The sequence below is a fragment of the Oncorhynchus clarkii genome, chromosome 12 (assembly GCF_045791955.1).
Source record: "Oncorhynchus clarkii lewisi isolate Uvic-CL-2024 chromosome 12, UVic_Ocla_1.0, whole genome shotgun sequence".
Classification (NCBI taxonomy): Eukaryota; Metazoa; Chordata; class Actinopteri; order Salmoniformes; family Salmonidae; genus Oncorhynchus; species Oncorhynchus clarkii.
In genome coordinates this window covers 73,305,167-73,328,501 of record NC_092158.1, presented here as the reverse complement: position 1 = coordinate 73,328,501, position 23,335 = coordinate 73,305,167, and the positions used below count along the sequence as shown (strand labels likewise).

The 23,335-nt window shown below is 40.0% G+C and overlaps 1 protein-coding gene across 1 annotated transcript in view; it reads left to right on the top strand.

The window, feature by feature from the left end:
- The window catches only part of LOC139422217 (heparan sulfate glucosamine 3-O-sulfotransferase 4-like), a 91,472-nt gene extending 68,348 nt beyond the window's left edge, over positions 1-23,124 (top strand). The window contains exon 2 of the mRNA XM_071173383.1: positions 22,396-23,124. Coding sequence (XP_071029484.1) covers positions 22,396-23,050 — 655 coding nt within the window. The 3' untranslated portion in view covers positions 23,051-23,124. The remainder of the gene's footprint in view (positions 1-22,395) is intronic.
- Positions 23,125-23,335: the final 211 nt, after the last annotated feature.

The window sequence follows — 23,335 nt, the reverse complement described above, 5'->3', positions numbered from 1 at the left end:
TATGGAGTATAAAGTACATCATTTTCTTTAGGAATGTAGTGAAGTAAAAGTAAAAGTTGTCAAAAATATAAATAGTAAAGTAAAGTACAGTGCCCGGTTGCATAAAATATATAAAGTGTTTCCCTTAAGGGTTTATCGTAATAAATAATGTTCCCTTACCTAAGGGAATTGTTTAAGGTTGTTGCATGGAGCCCCTCAAATATTTCCTTCGGTAAGGGCATACTTAAGGGGTTTTACGGTAGTTTAAAAGAATGTATGACAGAAAGAGTATCTGGCTACAATGGAGATGGCCTGATTCACTTACTAAACATCTCCTCAAAGAGATCTCTTTTGTTTTGTGAGATTGGAAAAATAGAACTGCTATAATCAAGACAGAAGATAATAAAACAGGTTTCTTATCAACTTGTTTATATTACTTTCTAGTACACAAAGCTAGCTTACAGAGTAGCTACAGCATAATAAACTAGCCAGCTATCTTTGTAGCCAGGGATAGTGCACCTTCCATTGTTTATCTAAGTAGCTAGCTAGTTGAGGTTTTACTTGTGTAACCAGATCAGATGAAAGCAACATTCACCTCCACAAATGCTTTTTACATTGTTATTGATACTGAATGACGCAGTTAAGGGACCTCATGGGGACCTCACTTAATTTAAGGGGCAAATTCACCTTAAAGTGTTTTATGCAACTGGGCCCTGATACCCACAAAAACGACTTAAGTAGTACTTTAAAGTATTTTTTACTTAAGTGCTTCACACTACTGTGTGTTTGAAAACAGCATCACTAGTGAGTGTGTGAGGTCTGACTGTGTGTGACTGTCACCAGCTGCACATTAGGGCAACTTGATTTCATCACTGTTCAACTGGGGCTGTTGTCACACAATAATGAAAGGCAGATTCAGACCTCCCATTGAGCTTGTATCGTGCTGCTTTAGTAATGTCTTTAAGGCCATCGAACCCGCATTGCAGTATTCTTGTTGTAATGGTCAAAGAGAATCACAGAATGGCTTTGAGTACCGTACAAACAAGAGGAGGCTAGTGGGAGGCGCTATAGGAGGACGGGCTCATTGTAATGGCTGGAATGGAATAAATAGAACGGAGTCAAACATGGTTTCCATATGTTGGATGTGTTTGATAACGTACCATTTAATAGCTTTCCAGCCATTACAATGAGCCTGTCCTGATATAGCTCCTCTCACCAGACCTCCTCTGGTACAAATTTACAGGGCCGGCTCCAGGCATAAGCCAAAAACCTACTGTTGAGAGAGAATAATCGAATACACAAGGTGCAAGTTCGATATTTAGTTGTGCATCAGCAATTTTTCAATTTTTTTGGTTAGTCATTCTCACTCATTAGCATGGCATAAATCATGGCTAAATGTTTCATGCAATTCTAATAAAATCCTCTCTGGTCTATGGCAAAATGTGTAGAATCTCAGTTAGGGCCCCCAAAGGGCTAGAGCCCTGAATAAGACACCTGAATAAACATTGCTATGAATTCGAACTCTTCGATAAAACCACAGATTCAGACACTATATTGGTGTAGATTGCAGCACTGATGCACTGAGAGATAATCCTTTCATGGAAAGTAATGTATTGCTGCATGTGAAACTGTCCCCGTCCCCATACTGCACTCGAACCAGTGTTTCTCTGCTTGCAGACACACGTGATCTCCCTCCTTGACAACGTACCAACTTTTTTGAGCTATCTAATTCGATAGCTCCTTCGGTGACATTTCAAGCTAGCCGTGGAGTGAGCTTATGGTGCGTTCTTAACTCCAGTATACATGGTCATTGGGTATAATGGTGTGAAAGAATTCCAAGCTGCATGATGCTAATTTCAACCCTAACCATGCTGTGGACATGCGAGGAGGCAGGACACTTGGGAGGACTGTGAGATGCCGGCGTCATTTGCTCAGGGAAATAATGAACAGTTAAAGGGAGAAAATAAGCTCGTTAATAACTCACTGCCTGTGTGAGGCAATAATTAATGTAGAAACCATTTATAATGAGTCCATCAGGAGCTTGGACCTCATCATAATACCCTTGTGCTCATTTGGTGGACAGCAAAGCCATTTACTCACAAGCCTTGCATGGACGTGTCATGCTCTTACCCTCTTCATAAGTGAATTGTTCACCATGGTCTTGGATAATCAATGTACACATTATTCAAGCTTATAGTGCTCTGTGTATGTTGATTCCTTGAACGGTGCAAACAACTACCACTCGTATACAGCACATGATATTTCTGCCTGTAGTTTTGAATCTGCTCATTTGAGATGTGATCATGTGAAATAAGCAAGCAGGGAATTAATTGCCTGGAAAATTCCTTCGACAAGCGTTTAACTGCTGTGCTCACATATAAAAACTGTCTATTAAAAACATTAATAACACCAATGTTATTCATCAGTGGATGTGAATGCTTGACATCTGTTTCCAATACAAAATATGAGTCAAGACAGAATTAATTAAGCCAATTCTGAAGAAAAATGTACACACTTTCACTTTGATTACATGGAAAGTGAATATGCATGCAGGTGTGTCAATTGCTAAATGGTTGTGAAACTAACTGTACACAACCTTAGCTAGCTAGCTAACCATCTTAGCTAACCTTGGGGTTAAAGAATTCACTTGTGTGTGTGTGTGTGTGTACACTTATTTGCTGTTAGCTGCACACCACTCTTTGCTAGCAAACAAAAGCAGTCTAGTCAATCAATATACAAAGTTGTGTGCTATGCAGATGTCCTTTAACTTCCTTGTTGGTCCACATTTTCAGTTGCTTCTGTGAGGCATTATGGATCGATGGCCCCAACCAAATTATTCAAAGCAACTATTCATTCCTCTCCTAACAGGAATGCACCCAACACACCACCTGTGTCAGATGCAGCCTTCAGTAGGAGTTCAAGGGCCGGTCATCTTACCGCTGATGGCTGTTGCTTTTAGATGATAGTTTCTACTAGATGATAAATCAGTACAAAACCCAGCAGTTAATGACGTATACAGATGGACCACTTACTGTAGTGTTGATGAAGACATGGGGCATTGTTGTAGTGAGTGTTTCATTTTCAGCCACATAGACAGTGAAGCCATTTTTATGGGGAGTTTCAGGATGAGTAGCTCTGTTTCAGGTAGAGTAGGTCTATCTATGTGTCTTATAGTTTAGCTGGAGGTCACGTAGATTTAAACGCAACCAGACAAATGTATAGCCAGTCATGCTGACAGTCTAGACCACCCCCTATGTCATGTTGAAATGTGGTATTGGCATTCCTCATTATGATCAATCTTCAATGAAGAATCCAAATGTATTCTGAACTAAAGTCTGCAGGTTCTCAGACAGGGGAAAATTTAAAAAAAATATGCTTCCTCACTATAGGTTGACTCCACTCCCTCCTTCCTCCCTCATTATAAAGAGTCTTCTCTTTGAAATAACATCTGTTTAGGATTCCTCGCAGTAGGGGAGACACCAGAAAGCCGCAATGCAGTTTGCTGTGTCAAATCATCAGATCACAGTACTTAATTGAATGTTGTTCAGGAACTAGGCAGCAAGGAATAGTCAGCCGGCTAAATTCAAAGTAATTCAAATATACAGTTCAGTTCATAGCAAACAATTTTGATCATTTAACCCTTTAACCTTCTGTACCACTCGGTATAAGCACTTTGTGACAGCTGCTGATGTAAAAAAAAGGGCTTTATGAAATAAAGAGATAGATAGATACTTTGGTTGCAGAGGAATAGGCCTGATATCATTATTATTCCACAGTCAGAGGTGTATGGTGATGAACTATCATTGCATTTTCATGGAATGCAAATATTTTCTTTTAACCTACAGTTCCGCGACATGACAGGTCTTGACAATGTGCTGTGGTCTCAGAAACCGGGGCTTATTATAACAATAGTGTAGATGGGGAACATGTTCCTGATGAGTGGAGTACCCTCCACTTAAGTGCTCTCTGGTAACCAAGCTGGAGCACGGGTAGCAGTCCCCATGAGCTTTCCAGGGCTTTACTGGGATGTTTTATCCTTTTGTACCCTGTCTCGCTCAACTTAATGGGGCCCAGGGACAGTCTCTGGCACTGGGGTGACTGAGGTTATAGGAAGTTCTCAGGTATCAAGTGTAAGGTATAAAGCTGCTAGTGAACCTTCCTTGCTCCCCATGATTCAGAAGTGCTTGGGAAGGGGTTTATCTGATCAGCAGAATGATTCCTGCCAAGGCGGTATTATGTGATTATACATATGCAGCACCACAGGTAGACAATGTAACGAACAAGAAAAAATGTACACAATTCTTGGATAGGATTTTTTAAACTTGTAAAGTCATCAAATTCTCCATAATGTTTGATCACATTAAACAATCTTTGGTCAGATTTGAGATCTGTTATTATATCCAGTGATTCTGACACTCGGGTTAATTGACAGGCAGTGGATCGTCCTTAAACAGAAGAGACTCTCACAGCAGTTGAGGAAAACTAAAGTGGGTCATGAGGGAGTTGTTTGAGGGTCGAGTGTTAAAATGAGGCTGATGGAACTACAATGGTGCATAAGAGGGAGGCTGTACTATTACATAGAATATATCTGCATGTATAATAGGAGGGGAAATCAGCCTCAGTGGAAATTATGCCAAAGGCCATCATTTCATGACCACACAAGTAAGATGACTTTCCCCTCCTAATTTCTCTTCATTCATTTAAAAGGATGTCTCATTTTCTCAAATATTTGCAGCGGTTGGTTGCTAAACTGTTCTTTTGTAAATAAGTTCCTTATATCAGGAGAAGACATGGACTGACACTCTGCAGATGATAAGTACAGACATTCAGTTGCATCGTGAAATCGGTGAAACACATTTACTCTAACAGCTTTTAAGGTAAAAAAAAAAAGAAATCTGCAGAAGCGGAATATAGGCCAATAAAATAGAAATTGTGTAATGTACTGTAGCTAGCTGAGGAAAATAAACAAACACCAAATTCATACTCGTTTGTAGAAAAAACTGGTGCCTCTCTATTATATCATTCCTTTCAAGGAGCTAACTGTCATGGAAAATTGTAAATGTACCATTTCACTTTTCTTCAAAGTTTTTTGTTTTTTTTATTCTCCTGAGCTACCGTAGAAAATGTGATCTAACTGAAGCAGTATGTGGACAAAAGTGGGGACAGTAAACTCTCCAAGAGGTCATTCATTGGCCAGATACCTTTTAGTCCACATCCTTGCCATTTCTGAAGTGGAGCAGGCCTTCTTTGTGGCAAGCTTCAAAGGTTCTGACTGTGCTGCATACAGTCCCAGGTCAATCACTCCATCACACAGGCACAGAGCCAGAGATGTGCCCCTGCTTTAACTAATCAGGACCATCACCGCCCACAAAGTCATGCAATCATAACAGTTCGCATTTAGTATCAGACATTTGTATGTGTATTTCTGCAACTACTTTGGGTTGAACGATAATCTGCGTTCGTACAGAAGGCCACCTGAAGTTTCTGTTTCACCGCAGTGCTCCACCCAGTAAAATGTATTTCTGAGGTGACGTCGACTGTTGTTTAGCAGTCAAATGTGTTATATCGCCCTGCCTGCTAAATGAAGATTTTTCAAGGTTGGCTGTGCAGCTGGGGATCGAAGGACAGGATCCTCCATCAGTGTCTGGAGATGTATCTTATTTCCAGTTAGGAAAAAAAATCCTCTTGGCTGGTTTAGCTTTACTCACTTCGCTTCCTTTTAATGCCAATATTTGGTGAAAAAGGCACATTTAGGCACAACTCAAATCCATCAAAAGGCCTTAGGAATAATAGTCCGACATCTAAGACTGTAACACTGCTGCTGATGATGGTGAATAAGTCAGTTTAGCCTCGGCAGTGTGAGTCAGCCCACTGACATTCTGGAAAAGATTTACCCTAGCACTCATTTTTCCCTATAACCTTGGTGAATAGTGCTGCTAAATAGTTTATTTCAGCTGTGGTCAGAGAAACACCACTTATACTTAGCGCTGTTTTAACCTCGGGATCACAGTCATTTGTCACCATGGACACTGAAGGTAAAGTCTGTAAAGTTCTTCAACTATTTGTTTCTTCCCCTCTTTTTCAGCAAAGGGAGATTGTCAGTTCTCTTGAGAGGGGGAAGATTTGTCAGTGATCTTGCAGATACTCCTAGAAGAGAATAATATTTGAGATTAGAGCAACAAGAGAAAAAAAAAAGCCCCCAGGAGCTGAGAGGAGGGTTTAATATTTGGGTTTTATTTTATCCATAAACGTTTGATACGTTACTTTTTAAGCTCTCCCTTTGGCAGTGCGGATTACACAAGTTAATCTGTATATCTGTAAAACATTATCCTGCATTTGCGATGTGCGTTTATGGCAGATTCACTCACAGTGTCAGACTACCTCTGCTGAGGAGATTAAGGATGTGTACAGTGGTTTATTGGAAGTGCTGCTCATTGGCTCAAAGCTGGCCTCAGAGGGATGCACTGAGATCTATTCCAGGATAACAAACCTATCGCCCCCCATCTTTAGCATTGCAAGCCAGTGAGTCTGCTCAATGACTTGGGATGGCCATTTCACAACTGACATGTTCCCTGTCCCTTTTCCCAAAGATAAAGAATGGTTTTATATTGAGTTGGCTCAGCTTTCTGTTGGGGAGACATAATGCTGAACTTCAACAACAATCTGCACTGAGTTCTCTACCAATGTGGAATATTGTCTAAGATTCTCTTTATAAGATGGTTGCAAGTGGGGTACTTGGGCACAGTTCAATTGGATTGCAGATGCTAGGCTTTGATCCTGAGAATCATAAAATATACAGTGCCTAGTGAAAGTCTACACACCCCTTGCAGATTCTTCACTTCACTTCACTTCTTTTACTGCCTTAAAATTACATCTAAAAAGGGATTATATTGAAGGTTTTCATATAGATCTACACAACCAACTGTTATGATTATTTATTTACACAATCAAGACATCATTATTTATGTCTTCACACCCAATAATACAGCACATTGGGAAAGTATTCAGACCCCTTGACTTTTTCCACATTTTGTTACCTTACAACCTTATTCTAAAATGGATTAAATAATTTTTTCCCCCTCATCAATCTACACACAATACCTCATAATGACAAAGCAAAAACAGGTTTTTAGAAATTTCTGCAAATGTGTAAATAAATAAAAACTGAAAAACAGACCATTTACTCAGTACTTTGTTGAACCCTTGCAGCGATTACAGCTTTGAGTCTTCTTGGGTATGACCCTACAAGCTTGGCACACCTGTATTTGGGGAGTTTCACCCATTCTTCTCTGCATATCCTCTCAAGCTCTGTCAGGTTGGGGAGTGTCGCTGCACAGCTATTTTCAGGTCTCTCCAGAGATGTTCGATCGGGTTCAAGTCCGGGTTCTGGCTGGGCCACTCAAGGACATTCATAGACTTGTCCCGAAGCCACTCCTATGTTGTATTGGCTGTGTGCTTAGGGTCGTTGTTCTTTTGGAAGGTGAACCTTCGCTCCGGTCTGAGGTCCTGAGCGCCCTGGAACAGGTTTCCATCAAGGATCTCGCTGTACTTTGCTCTGTTCATCTTTCCCTCGATCCTGACAAGTATCCCAGTCCCTGCCACTGAAAAACATCCCCACAACATGATGCCACCACCACCATGCTTCACTGTAGGGATTGTGCCAAGTTTCCTCCAGATGTGACGCTTGGCATTCAGTCCAAAGAGTTCAATCTTGGTTTCATCAGACCAGAGAATCTTGTTTCTCATGGTCTGAAAGTCCTTTAGGTGCATTTTGGCAAACTCCAAGCGGGCTGTCATGTGCATTTTACTGAGGAGTTGCTTCCTTCTAGCCACTCTGCCATAAATTACTAATTGGTGGAGTGCTGCAGAGATGGTTGTCCTTCTGGAAGGTTCTCCCACCTCCACAGAGGAACTCTGGAGCTCTGTCAGAGTAACCATCAAGTTCTTGGTCACCTCCCTGACCAAGGCCCTTCTCCCCGGATATTTCAGTTTGGCCAGGCGGCCAGCTCTAGGAAGAGTCTTGGTGGTTCCAAACTTCTTCAATTTAAGAATGATGGAGGCCACAGTGTTCTTGAGGACCTTCAATGCTACATAAATATTTTGGTACCCTTCCCCAGATCTGTGCCTTGACACAGTGCTGTCTCTGAGCTCTACGAACAATTCCTTCCAACTCATGGCTTGGTTTTTGCTCTGACATGCACTGTCTACTGTGGGACCTTATATAGACAGGTGTGTGCCTTTCCAAATCATATCTAATCAATTCAAATTACCACAGATTTTCTCCAATCAAGTTGGAGAAACATCTCAAGGATGATCAATGGAAACAGGATGCACCTGAGCAATATTCAAACCTTGTCTCTGATTTTCAAGAAAATTTAAGTCAGGATTGAGACTAGACCACTCAGGAAAACTCAACACCTCTTGGAAAGCCATTCTGGTGTGTCTTTGGCATTAAATTGTGTGTAGTTGTCCCGCTAAAAATGTTTACTCTATCCCAGGGTAATGTTTTCTGAAGACTGGTGCAGGTTATCCTCTCACTTTTTACCTAGGCTTTGCTCCTTTCATATTTATTTTGATCCTGATAAACTCCCCAGTCTCTGCCGGTGACAAGCATACCCATAACATTATGTCAAAGTGTGAAGACCTTCACTAGGCACTGTACATGAAAATATAACATAGAATGAAAAAAACACTCTTTGTGTTACGTGAACCCTGTCCAGCGTAGAGAGAGACATTAAATCAAGTGGTCTGGCCATAGCATTTTTTTATCTTGAGTTATTTATTTTGACAGTGTTGTTAACCCTCTTGCCCTTATGTTGTTGAACAAGGGTCCCTTAGAGATTCTGGATCAGAAACAGGGCACACTATGGGGATTCCTTTAGAAGCAATCTTTTGAGAATAAGTTATTCTCAGGTGTTTTTGTGAGATCAGATTGCAATTAATTACATTATATCAACAGAACATTCAAGTAGCCAGTGGCATGTTCACTCAAATGTACTCAAACTGAACACTGCATCAACCCATCCATAAAGAGCCAGGCTTGCATAAACCAACCCACATAGAGTAATGGTAATAATACTACTATTCCCTAAAGACAGGCCAGAACTCAGTACAACAACACATCTGCCCATACATATTGAATGATTTTAAACCCATTTCAAACCATTTTGTCAGACATTACCAGGAAAAACAATCCCCGCACTAACCAGATGTAAGTAAACATAGTTGTTGTTCTTATATAAGCATGTATTTCCTGTGCTTCACTTACTCTACTATCGTGCCTGTGAAAGGTCTGTCGCTCAATACACCCGTGTGTGATGTAACTATACCACAGCTGTGGAAGAACTATGAAATGTCCAAATGATAGCATGCTAAATGTCATAGATACAGTCAGGTCCAGAAATATTGGCACCCTTGATGTAGACTGTATAAAATAAATAATACAAATACTGTGCTGTATTGTATGTTCATTTTTTCGGTTAAATTCTATTATCTTATACTAATACAGTTCAGAGAAACACATTTTGTTTAACAAGTAACACTCTTTTCTCACTCTTTTTGTCTCCCGGTTTCTATATAGAACTTTCAGATCTTGTTATGATGAGAAATCAGGCCAGTGCGCACGCTAGAAAAACAAACTCTGTAGCTGATTGTCCGATTTTTGGGCAATTGAGAAATAGAGGCACTTCCTCAATCAAGAAAGCTAAATCAAGCTACTTTCTACGTTCTATCTCCGACTTTCCTGGTGATCCATCAACATTTTGGAAAACAGTTAATGTACTGAAGCATGGAAATTCCTCTCTTTCCCTGCCTAAGCAAGTTGTGTCAGACTTGGGCATCATTACTGAGAAAAACTTGATAAGTGATGCTTTTATTCAGCATTTGATATCGCCCGCTTTTTATTTGAAAGAAATGGTGGTTTCATTTACCCCAGTCAGCCAACCAATCGAGTGACCACCCTTCCCTCAGCCTCTAACTGGCTCGATGTAAGTTTTGTTAACTTCTAGTGAATCTTTGTTTTCATTTCAATACTTGATACTTCTTTTCCAAATCACTTTGTATGGTGCCCTCATTGATTGTGTCCCCGCATATACTGTAAATACCTGGGAATCTGAATTGACGAAAAGCTATCTGTAACACAGACGCTGGGAGTCAGGAAGCAAGTGCAGGGGGTGAATTTAATAATACAAAAAACATGGAACAAAACAAGAGCAGCGTTTGGACATGAGAAACAACTAATACTGCCAAGGGGAAAGAACCAAAGGGTGTGACAGATATAGGGGAGGTAATCATAAAAGTGATGGAGTCCAGGTGAGTCTCATGGGGTGCAGGTGCGGGTAGTAATAAGTAAACTTGCGACAATGCGTGCCAGAGAGGGGGAGCAGGAGTAGACGTGACACTATCTTTCAATAAAGCATGTTGATGACTTAGTTAAGAAATTACGAATTAAACTGTAGGAATTCCTATAGAACTCTTCTATAACTCTTCTATAGGAACAGGTTATGTATTTCGTTAAATAGCTGAAAACAAATAATTCAGTCAACATTCATTCCCATTATTGACTACGGCAATATTGTCTATATGAATGAACGCAGTTCATAATAGGGCATTGCATCCTCATTTCGACACCAAACCCCACCACTGATATGCGTGGCCTAAGAGCTTTATTTTCATGTCATCCAACAAATGTTAACACCTGGAGTTTGCTAAATGGCATTGGCACCTGGATTGGAACCAGTGCTATGTTCAGATGACATGAAAAATAGAGCTCTTTGGCCATGCACACCAGTGTTGGGTTTGGCATCGAAATAAGGATGCATAAGCAGAAAGGAACCCCATACTTACTGTAAAATAAGGTGGTGGATCTTTGATGTTGTGGGGCTATTGTGCTTCCACTGGTCCTGTGGCCCTTGTTAAGGGAACCGGCTTCATTCACTTTATCCAGTACCAGAACATTTTAGCCAAAAATTTGGTTGCCTCTACCAGAAGGGTGACACTTGGCCACAAGCGGATCTTCCAGCAAGACAATAACCCCAAGCACACATCAAAATCCACTAAGAAATGGTTCATTGACCGCAAAATCAACATTTTGCAATAGGCTTGGCCAGTATTCAGATTTTTATAACATCATACCGTTCTTCTGCTATCCCGGAATTTACGATATTACCTCTGGATAACACACAAGGTGGCATTAAAAAACACAAAATGAAGCCTATTGGGGGTCTACTATTAACCACAATGCTAACAAAATCATCACAAGTAATAGCGAAATCACATAGACGTTGTTAGCTAAATGCTAACGTGTGAAAGCGAACATAAACTAATTGCAAAGACAGGTGAATCCAGTTCATAAGGTTATACAAGCATATAGCTAGGCGCTAGCAGATGTCCTTTTCGATGAGTGTCGACATTTACAAGCGAAAGTGTACAAGAGAAATTGTGCAAATGAACAAAACATGCCGTTTCTGAAGGAAGAGCAGCATGTGTACACGGAGCAGAGGGAAGAAGAACGGAGGAGAAAAAAAGCACAGGGGAAAAAAATGGCAGCTGTACAGATATTTCACCCAGACTTCTCACGGCAGAAAGCCGTTATAAGATAGCTTATGGCAAACATGTAGTTGTGAATTGCATTCAAGTGTAACTTCATCAACTCATATGCGCAGTACAACAGAGACTCGCTGATAGATATTGTATAGAACGCTATGGACTGACTAGCTTCTGCTTTCTCCAGCTGTTCTATTAACAAACAAACATGTGACTAGCTCAACTGTTCTGGGGGACTAAGGTACTGTAAGCTTCATAGTGTAAAATGAAGAACGCAATCTGTTTTTATCTCCTAACGTATTGCACAAGTTGACTGCAGGTATTAACTTAAAAAGTAGCCACAAATATTCAAATGTCAAATAGTTTTGACGGCATTGACGGCATTTAAAAAACATCCCATGGCTTTTTCCAAATACCCCAATATATGGTGCAGTATACCGCCCAAGCCTATTTTGCTTTGGCCATTTCAGTCTCCGGGCTTGAAACGGATTTGAAAACCTGTGGTTTGAATTGAAGAGAGCAGTCCATAAGTGTAGAGGGAGGATATCAAAGGAAGTGGATTATGTTTGGAGGAATGGTCTAAGATCCCTCCCAATGTGTTCTCCAATCTCATAAAACGTTTTAGGAAAAGGCTCAGTGCCGGTATCCTCGCAAGGTGAGGTATTGAAAACAGGGGTGGCAATCATTTATAAAGAAAAATATATAGCTTTTTTTAAACCAAATATTTTCATCTGAGCAATTGTATTAGTACAAAATAATATAATTAAAAAAAAAAAATTGCATACAATATAGCTCAGTATTTGTATTATTTGTATTAGTATTTTTGCTCATCTTTAAAAGGGTGCCAATAATTCTGGAAATGACTGTATATGCCATCAATGAACGTTTGTATATCAAAAGAAAAAAGACTGGTCTTGGTGTACAGAGATAATCGAACGGATAAGTATTTGCGTAAATGGCTATAGCTGTTCACAAACCTGGTCCACCCTTTCAGAGTATTTTCAGCTCACTGGTTGAATTGAGCAATCTGTGCCAGCTAAAGCACAATTTGGATTAGCAAAGGTTCCACTGATAGGTCAGTTTAGTCCTTAATGGAGCGGCTTAGGCCTTCTGTACATGATTATAACATTCTTAGCAGCCTATTTCCTTGTAGACAGATGTTCCGGAATAAACACCAGGGTGTAATCATGTTGCTTTTCCCCTTAAACCCAGGCCTGGTGTGCTCTTTTTGTGACAGGGAAACTAAGCCGTGCATACAGATGTCTAAGTAACTTTCTTAATACAAATAATATAGGAAGAATCTACTTAAATAGGTGGGTAGGTAAAGCGCAGACATTGCGATTTAGCTACTGAACAGTGCTGACATGTTTTGACACTGCAACAGAAATGCATTATAAAAACTCATTATCTTCTGACCAAGGTTAACCCCTCTTCCTCTCAGGACTGTTTAAGAAACAAATACCTTCCATTCATATATTTAATTTAGTCAAACATATATTTTTGAAGCGCCTCCTGCATATGAAGAGCTTCTGTGAGTGGCATAGGATTTTGAAATATTATTCAGATTCCTTAATGAATGTGGACACATAGCTGACATCTTCAGATTGCAGCAAATAGCTTTCATTCTAAGTGACCACCTACTACTGCATGTTTAAAATGCTTTCTGGCAGCCCTTTGCTGAGTAACTTTATAAATAGTTGCAGAAAAGAGCTCAAGATTTTGAAGGGAAGGCTATGGTATTCCACACTTAGAAATTATGTATACAAAACTCTGGGATTTCTACATGTTTTATGACATGCTATAATCGAGTTAAGAGACAACTCTGACTTAAACCCTATTCATAATTCTCATTTGATTTGATTTCAATAATTCAAGTGTCATTCAGAGCTCTATTGAACAGATCATGCTGGTTTAATGGAGCAGATTGATAGGTGAGTGAATTATCTCCACACTCTTTGCACAGGTATTTACTCTACGTGACCTTTTTGTGTCTACAAACCTCCGTGTGATTTCACCCAGACACCAAAAAGGGATGAGTATTGTGAATTGTCCCATGTGCGTGATTCCATTAATGACTCCATATCCTGGGGCAATCAATAAACCGACAACAGAAAGAGACCAGAGGCAAACTGGAGGTTCAATATCATACTTGGAGTGTGATTATACAAATTGAGTCAGATTAGGGATAAACCAGGTTAAACTGACAAAAATGCAGTGAAATTCTGACCTCCAATTAAATTGATCACGAATGAAAGGAATCTACAGTAGCTTCTCTAACTTGACGTGTCCTGATTTCATAACTTAAACATAAAAAATAATGCCTCAGCAACATGGTAAATGTCTGAAGGTTCCTGCAGGCCAGTTCTTTTCTCACAGACAAAGAAAGTACATTGAATCATGAGCTCATTTGAAGACTGGGGGAACAATTGACAAGTCAGAAATAAATTGAATGGAGATTTATTGGTGGGTTTACATTCAAAGCAATGCGACCTCTATATTGTAAGCACTCATCAACACCCACTACAACACAATACAAAAGGAAGGAAGAAAGAAAGAAAGACAGTACGGTATATTGGAAACCGATGATTAAGGCCGATGATTAAGGACGATGATGAAGATGATGACAAATCCAAAACTTATAACTATAGAATTATCTGCAACTTGGAGCAGATACTGTCAGGGATATCATCAGCATTATTTGTATTAAATCCATACACTATGAACAGTAAACAAGTGTTTGATATTAAGTTTGTGGGAGAGAGGATATATCACATCGGTCATATTACACCAACAAATTGACTGTCACAGAGCGTGAGTTGAGTCTTGGCCAACTCCAAATTCTAGTTTGGAGTGCAGTGCTGTGGACAAATATAGTTCTGGCTAGGAGAATTGCACAAGCTATTAGAGGCTCCCGAGTGGCACAGTGGTTTAAGGCGCTGCATCTAAGTGCTAGAAGCATCACTACAGACCCTGGTTCAATTCCAGGCTGTATCATGGGAGTCCCATAGGGCAGCGTACAATTGGCTCAGTGTTGTCTGGGTTAGGGTTTGGCTGGGGTAGGCATCATTGTCATCACTGACTTGCCCAGTTAAATAAATAATCTATGAATAAAATATTGTTATTCTGAGCTAACACTCACACTTGACTTATTCCTACTATCACTGACTTTGCTGATGGCTACTTCATTGATGAAAAAAGTACTTACTATGACTGAGATGTGGTTGTCCCACCTAGGGCTGTTACGGTGACCTCATTACCGCCACACCGGCAGTCACGAGTCATGATGGCAGTCAAATTCCATGTGACCATTTAGTCACGGTAATTAGGCTTCTCCAAGCTCTGATGCTGCTGATGGACATTAGTGTCCTACCAAACGTGCTAACTGCCTGGTACTCCGCACTCTATTGTCCCTCTAATCACACTGACAATGCAAATGTAATCGAAAATCAAATCAAACACTTCATGAGAGCCCATGAGCTCATGTTGCCTACTATATTTATTTCTCAACCTTCCTAATATTAAGCAGATTGCTTCTCATTAAAACAGGAGTATAGCCTACCTGGCTGGCATGAAAATTAACCACGGGAAAAGCGTCCTCATTCACTATTTAAGTGCATAGATTACATGTATTTTCTTTCCACCATCCCTGTTTCGAGAAAGGTGCATGACAACGGTCCATTCTAAATCAAAACAAATGTATCACACATATTATTTAGTATATATATTTTTTTAACCTTTATTTAACCAGGCAAGTCAGTTAACAAATTCTTATTTTCAATGACGGCCTAGGAACAGTGGGTTAACTGCCTGTTCAGGGGCAGTAAAGACAAGATTAAATCGAAAATAGTGTGATGGGTGACAATATTAGCCTATCACTTGTAAATTATATATTATCACTTGTGAATGATGCCCAGCTAAAGGCAAACAATGCATGCTTTTTTTAACGACTTTTTAAAATCATAGTCGCACACCTCATGTAGCCTCTCCCTTTAGCCTATATGTTTTGATAAGGTTTGTATCACAACTAAAGTGGCCAAATAACATCTTAAAATGAAACGCATTAATCCGCTTTACAACGGGTGTAGAGCCTAACTGGCATACATACGCAGCGCGTGATTTTCAAGTCTGGGGAAGATCATTTTCACCATAAAAATGCGTCTTTATAATAAAAGCATAACATGTATAATCGCATTTGTGGTCACTTTTAAGAATGAAGTTTTCCTGCTAATGGAACATTTGCACTTATAGCTACTGCCGTGTGCACATTGCTGCGCTTATAATGTGATAGCCTAATAGTTTATCAACATTTTCAGCTAAACGTTCTCATCTGTTGCGTCAGGCTCATTGCTTAAAACAGTTTTATTTTATGCTAGTGGTTGTATTAATTTGGGATCTATCGCTTCCCACAACTGTCCCGAACTATGTTTGGAATATTTATTTCTCCCGCAGAATAGAATAGGTCAACTTTTAGATTGACATAGGCTAGTGCTTTTGCTGTTCGTTAGGCCTACTTATCTTGTTGGCTGACAAAAAGTCAATGTGGACAGTTCTTCCAATATATTCAATATGTGTCTCGGAATTGGATAAGAACGTGCGCAATCGCATTCCAGATGTGTCTGTCTTCACTTGTAGCCTATGAGAAAGACCCAATCATGTGACTGAGTGCCATGTGAGTGAGAGGTGGTTCAGAACGCAGTTGGGAGAAGGGAATTATAATTATTACATTCAGACCAAGGGCACAATGGCCACTGGCCGCAAAAGGCATGGATTGTTTTAGGGGGAGTATGGCCACACAAAGGGGATTCAGCCGGGAAATTTGAGGCATTATCAAGTGCTTGTTAAATTGTGAACAAGACACTGATGAAGTGTGTACAGCCTGTGCAAAAAACAAAGTAGAGCTCATGCCTTTCATGCAACTGTTTTCAAATCATCATTAGAGTTGAATCATGCAGCCTTAGAATGTATTAAAAATCAAACATATAGCCCAACATTTGTATCAAAACTAAATAACTCTAAATTGAGCATATAGGAGTACCTGTTTCTTTGTTAACCTTTCAAAACAGAATAGCCGCATGTGTGCACTTCCTCAAATCGTTTGGAGAAAATGTCCTTTCTATTTTATTCAGTTATGTTCAATTCTATTCATCATACAATAAAATAAAGGAAAATAATTCCACAGAATTCTAAATGAACTAGTATAGCCCACAGCCATATGGCACAGCCAGATCAGGGCCTAACATAAGGACAACGCAGAGTATGCTATTCTGTTCTTCTGAAATATACTACATTTTCTTCATATCATGATTCTTTAAATCATGGATTTATTTTGATGGTGTAGGCTATACTACATTGATTTATTAGACTTTTTAAAATGTAGATGTTCCAAAGATCTGCATCAGTAGGCTATGCGTGAAAGACAGGAGATGCTAAATGTGTTTATGTTAATTACAGTCAATGACCGTGAGACCGGCAGTTATTTCCTTGACAATCTTAGGCTGACAAAATGTAATGACCGCCACAGACTTAGTCCCACCTAGCTACAGTATTTTAAGATTAATGCACAAACTGTAAAATGACTAAAATGTCAAATTCAGAATCTAAAGCCATTTGAGTTATTAATCAACATTCAGTCTTTTCTTTTTTAATTCCATGATTCCTGGATCAAGAATTCAACTAAAACATCCTGTTGTGAAACATGTACTGTATAGTACAATGACAGTGTGCACTGTACTGTCAAACAGCACTCTGGGTTGATGACAATGTCTTAACATGGGTATATATTGAATGTTATCCATGGATGGTTTTATGTCACTTTGTTCGAACGGTGGTGTGAGCCATTTGGGGCTTTCTCTGATGTGAAGTGGTTTTATATATTTTATGCCCACATGCTTATCCACGCACTAATAGATGTCCTTCACTCGTCACTCATGCAAAGGCCTTAGTATGAGAGAGATGTGTGGAGTTTCTTCCATCCATGGTCAGCTGCAGCCAAATCTCCTAAGTGGCCAGATGAGTGTTCCTAGCTGTTTTTCCCATGCAGGATAGGAAATCTATCAAGTTCAATCTGTCATATTGTTAATTGGTTCTGCATAACCGAACCAGATTTGCAAAAATGCCCTGGATACACATTTTACTCTTTGCTTCTGACATACTCAGGTGTGACCAGCAATTACTGTCTGGGCTTTTATTTTATTCCAATAAATTCTTGACTGTGTTTGGGTAAGGTAAATAAATGACATTGAGAGACAATGAGGGTGACTGACAATTTGTACTTGTCTATTCACTGTGGTGCTCTGAAGCAGAATACAGGCCATCACATCTGCTTGTTGTTGTAATTGCAACACCAATCGTATAATATAAGGGCTATTGTGAGCAAATTGTATGTGTTTAGCCTGAAGCACTCTCATCAGTTCATCCAAATGCACATAAACAAACACAAGTGAGGAACATTTAGAAGTAACAACGTATATATTCAAATGAGGGGCATGTTCCCAGTATTGTAGACCTGTGTATTTGAGTGCTGATAAAAACAGTAATGTTTGAAAATATTTTTCTCTTAGGGATGGATCTGCAGAGTACGGTTTCGGTTTCTGATCTAAGCCACAGAACTTAAAAGAGTGACACAGAAAATGAACTTGAAAGCTGCCGATAATATCTTCTGAATCCTTGAAATGCGATTGCTCCTATTCTCCTCATCTGGCTTTAATCTTGTGAAAAATAGGCTAATTTACTGGCCAATGTATAATAATAATGGCCTAATCATGCAGTTTATTATGATATTCCAAGGATCCATAAAGTTTTTTTCCCCCCTTGCCTTTGTTTTATTTCATGATGTTCTATGTCCAAAGAGAATGTGAACATTGCTTCAGATCTCAGCGCGCCGGTCTGCTGTTGTGGGTAGAGAAAGTGCCTGGCTCCCCCACTGTTGGAAGTGGAATGGTCTTCAGGGGATCTCAAGAAGTGAGCGGGAAAAAGGTTTTGATCAGGACCAGCTGTCAGTTCTCTAGTTAACTCTTCCATTGAAGCACACTCTTCTTCTGCAGTATAATGGGCTTATTTACAGCGGGGAGTCTGTGTTCTGTTTTAATTCAACTCACCTCTCCCTATTTTCGCACTAGCAAATTGTACACCAATGTTGTGCTCATTACCACGTTCCAAGTACAATTCCAAAGCTGGGAGATGGAAGTGTGCCAGAAAACAGCTGCAAAATGCCCCCGCTTTTCTTCTACAAAATAATGCCTTCATCCACTAACAAAGACAGAATAAGTCCATTTACAGTATTCCTCACGAGAAAAAATCAAATGTTGTTTTCTCCCTGGATAGGACCCACAGTGTGTGGACTGCTCAGGGATTGTACAAATGCCATTGACATGACATGGCTTTGTGAGTTCGATTCAGTACCAGTGCCACGATGAAGCCAAATGAGAGATTGGAGCAGCTTTTATTACTGTGCCAGTGTTTTATTAGAAATGACCAAGCCTCTCAGCAGCAATGTTTTCCATACACCAAGAAACAGCTTGGCCTTATTAGTGTCTGGGATGCAAATGAATATTATCCCCAACTCGTCATGCCTCAACATTTTCTTCTTTAATGGTTTTGACAGGGCGTAATGAAACATATTCATTGAGGGAAATGCATGGGCATGTTCCAGAGCACACTCATAGTGAATGTAGCAGAATACTTCCTCAGTCGACGTTTAAGAGATGGACATTAAATGGCACTGTTGGTAGTCTGTGTGTTGAAAGGAAATATGCATTTCCTGAATGTTTTGTAACTGCTCCAGACGTGTGAATGTAGCATTCATTTTGTCTCTATGTGAAATGGTTTAAAGCTGTGATGGTCGGTGGGGTGAACCTATACCTAGTTCACAGTGCACAGATAGTGGCACCCAACCTGGCGAAGCAACTATATTTACAATAGGTGTTTGTCTGAGTCTTGGCCTAACATCTGTAGCTCTCCATTGGTTGGAGGATTCAAAGGACATTCCATTTGCATGAGTTTGAAACACCTGACAGAAATGATCAGTGCTGTCATCCTCTTTTTTCCCTCTGTATATTAGAAATCATGACGAGAAGCAATTCAATTGCTTTTAACTTCAAAGCAGCAAATGAAAATGAATTTGAAAAAACAACCTTTTTCCTGTTTACAATGTGCTACTTCAGAACAGCATGCTTTCAAAGTACTTATTGAAATTACCTTTTCTACCCTCTCATATTGAGAACTGCAGCTTTGTTGTCATAATATGTAGTAGTCACACAGTTTTTTTCTCCTGTCTAAGTTGATACAAGCACGACCACCATGTACTGTACTGTCATATAACCACTGTATCCCCGTATGCTTCAGGAGCAGGACGTGAGTGACTCACTGTCTTTCAGGAAACGGGAAGTCCTTACACTTATGTTAGATAGGACTGGATTCAATACGTATTGCCGATGCTCGGCGTTGTAGCCCTATTATCGTGTAAAGACAATATTCCCGCATTAGCGGAGACTGCATTCACAATAAGCGCTGCATATGCTGGCTCAATCAGATATAACATTTACATTTCAAGCGCGCTATGAATTGAATCCAGCCCTCAGTGTATAAATTAGAGGGTCTGCCGTTATGGTACAGAGGTAAATGCTAAGAGATGTGTTATGTGGTCTAACTGAGTAAACAGCAGATGGTTCGCCGGGCCTCTTTAGCGTTCTGTGTTTTATTTACTTACCCACCTGAATGACCCAAGTTGAGCTCAACAGCTGATGCGTAGAGAAATTAGAGTTAACTTTTTGCTCTTGTTTACTTCAGTTCCGCCAGAGTGCAAGGCCAGAGGAGTCATCTGCCTGGCGCATGCAGGAAAATTAGCTTGTTTATCAGCATTGTGATTTCTGTTCCGCCTCTCTGTTCCACTGACATTTTCGATGTACACGATCCATGACGGATTCATTCTCAATCAGTTCGACCTCAATCGGAGATGAAGGTATCGCGTGCTTGTTCAACCTCCATATATATATATTTTTTAATTAAGCCTGATTAGGACAATAGCCTATTATGTGGCTGACTTTTAAATAGAAGAGGTCACCTTGAGAATAATGTATCTGTCTTGTCAATGGGATGTTTGCGTCAAAGAGGCATGACACGTTACTGTTGAGACATGCTATTTTGTGCTTATGGTTCTATATAGGATGTGCCGTACATAGGTTGCTTCAAGGCGATTCATTGTGGTGTGTTTTATTGAGTTTCCTCTCTGTGCTTTAGTTCTCATACACAGTGATGGCACACCCTCGCTACTATCTAACATGCTCTAGACTTGACTTGAAATAGCCATCAGCTGAAGACCTTGAAGGGAGAAAAACAATCTTTAGCCATTCATTACCCCACTGAGGAAGTGTGGAACATTGATGGAATGTAATGCAAACTAATACTCCTTCCAGTCACTATGCAATCTGTAGGTATGTTTTAAATCCCATTACAGCTTAAGAAATAGCCACAGCCTCTATAGTATCTTGAGCAAAACAGAATCCAGAGGGAAATTACCCATCGGGAGTGCAATACTGTTACAGAAATGACATTAACAGACCACTTGTGAGACTTGAGGGCCAGTGTCCATGTGTGTGTTTATGTGGTGTGAGGGGAGTCAATATGTATATACATAACACTTGATTTGTTTCTCCCAGTAAATTGGATTCTTTGCAAAGAGAACAGTTCATATAGAATGTGTCGTGGATGCAAACAATGGATGTGGCTATATTGTACCATCTTAGGTCTATGCTGATGACCATCTAAATTGATCAAACATTGTACTCTCCGTGTCTGTGAAAGTGGAATCATTTATTTTGAAGGAATGTAATAATTATGAGATGTAGATTTCACAAATTCAAAGAAAATATAGCATGACTAAGACTATAATTACTTGTATACAACAAGGAGATTGTAAAACATCAAATCAATAGCATTTAGTACCGTGTTCATAAACTTGTATTATATTTCATGTTTCTATTTGGTGTAAGTATATAAAGGCTATACCATTCACAGCTTTTAATGTGGCCAATTTAGACTGTAATCATGTCTAAACAAATAGAACATGGATTGCAATGAAAAACAATGTAAACATTTAATATTGATTTGCTGGAGGTAAACATAATGCTTATCCATAGAGGTAAACAGTGAAACTGTAGGAACTAATCTCTCTTTCGTATGTATGAATTACATTTGCTTCCACATTGATTTATCCCCCAACTTAGTCCCAGAGACAAAGTTGAACATAACATTTGCGGCACTGGCAAATGGTTTCCTGTTATCCCCGAGATAAATCTCTCAAGGCAGGGGCATTTCTGTTCCACTACAAATTATCACAAAGAATTGTATAATTAATCACTATTCCCTTCAATGAACAGCCTCTAACCTTAAGAAAGAAAAGGAATGAGTGTGTTGCACACAACGCAGAAGTGGAAGTGAATGCTAAGGAATGGAACTCAAAGCAGGCACACAGTGTGGAGCACACAGAATAAATGTATGACAAAACAATACCCCAGGCACCAGCAGTATTAATGATATGCAGTGAACTCATTATTAAAGTTCCAAAACAGCTCCTGGAGTAACACAGATGGAGCCAATTAGGCAATGAGCATACTTGCTCACTTGCCGTTACATCTTCTGTTTCTTTTATCTTGCCCATATTACTCCACGGATGAAATAAGTTGTATGTTTCTCCTCGCTACATAATGTCCCGTGATAATAACAGTTATTTTCACTTGTAATTTCAAATAATTTATTGCTCATTAAATACCAAATTTGCTTGTACCCTGTCCTTGAGTACCTCATTTGTGTTGCAGTAGGTGCAGAGAGTTCAGTATTAACAGAGCTGAGGTAACTGCTGCTTTGTGTTCACAGAGATCTGATGCCTTCGACGCTGGAGGGACAAATCACCATGGAGAAGACACCCAGCTACTTTGTGACTAGCCACGCCCCAAAACGTATCCACACGATGGCCAGGGACATCAAGTTAATCATTGTGGTCCGCAACCCTGTCACCAGGGCCATTTCAGACTACACACAGACTCTGTCCAAAAAACCTGAGATCCCAACCTTTGAGGTTTTGGCATTTAAGAACCGGACGCTGGGCCTAATAGATGCATCGTGGAGTGCTCTACGTATAGGGATCTACGCGCTCCACTTGGAGACGTGGATGCAGTACTTCCCTCTCGCCCAGATGCACTTTGTCAGTGGAGAGAGGCTTATTGTTGATCCCGCTGGCGAGATGGGCAAGGTACAAGACTTTCTGGGACTCAAGCGAATCGTCACGGATAAACACTTTTACTTCAACAAAACGAAGGGATTTCCTTGTCTCAAGAAGCCAGAGGACAGCAGCACCCCGAGATGTCTCGGCAAATCTAAGGGGAGAACTCATCCTAAAATTGACCCGGACGTTATCCGCCGACTGCACAAGTTCTTCAAACCCTTTAACATGATGTTCTACCAAATGACTGGCCAGAACTTTGAGTGGGAGCTGGAGGAGGGCAGTGACTCTCGGGGCTCTCAGAACTAACAGACGGTTGCCCCACGTCACAGCCACAGCTACACCACCAGCCTTTCTCAATAACACATCCACTGTCTGTCCCTACCGCTTCATCCTCTGAGAGAGTGCTTGAGTACGTCAATCAATCATGGCTGTCTTTGAGAAGGTGTCTGTATCCAAAGGGAAAAAAGAGTTTACCGATATGCTTCTATTCTCTCCCTCAAAACTAAAACATTATTGTACATACTATACATAAAATTATATTTATATTTGTGAAGGGGAGAGGATTTCATTCCTTTTGTTTTAAAAACATAG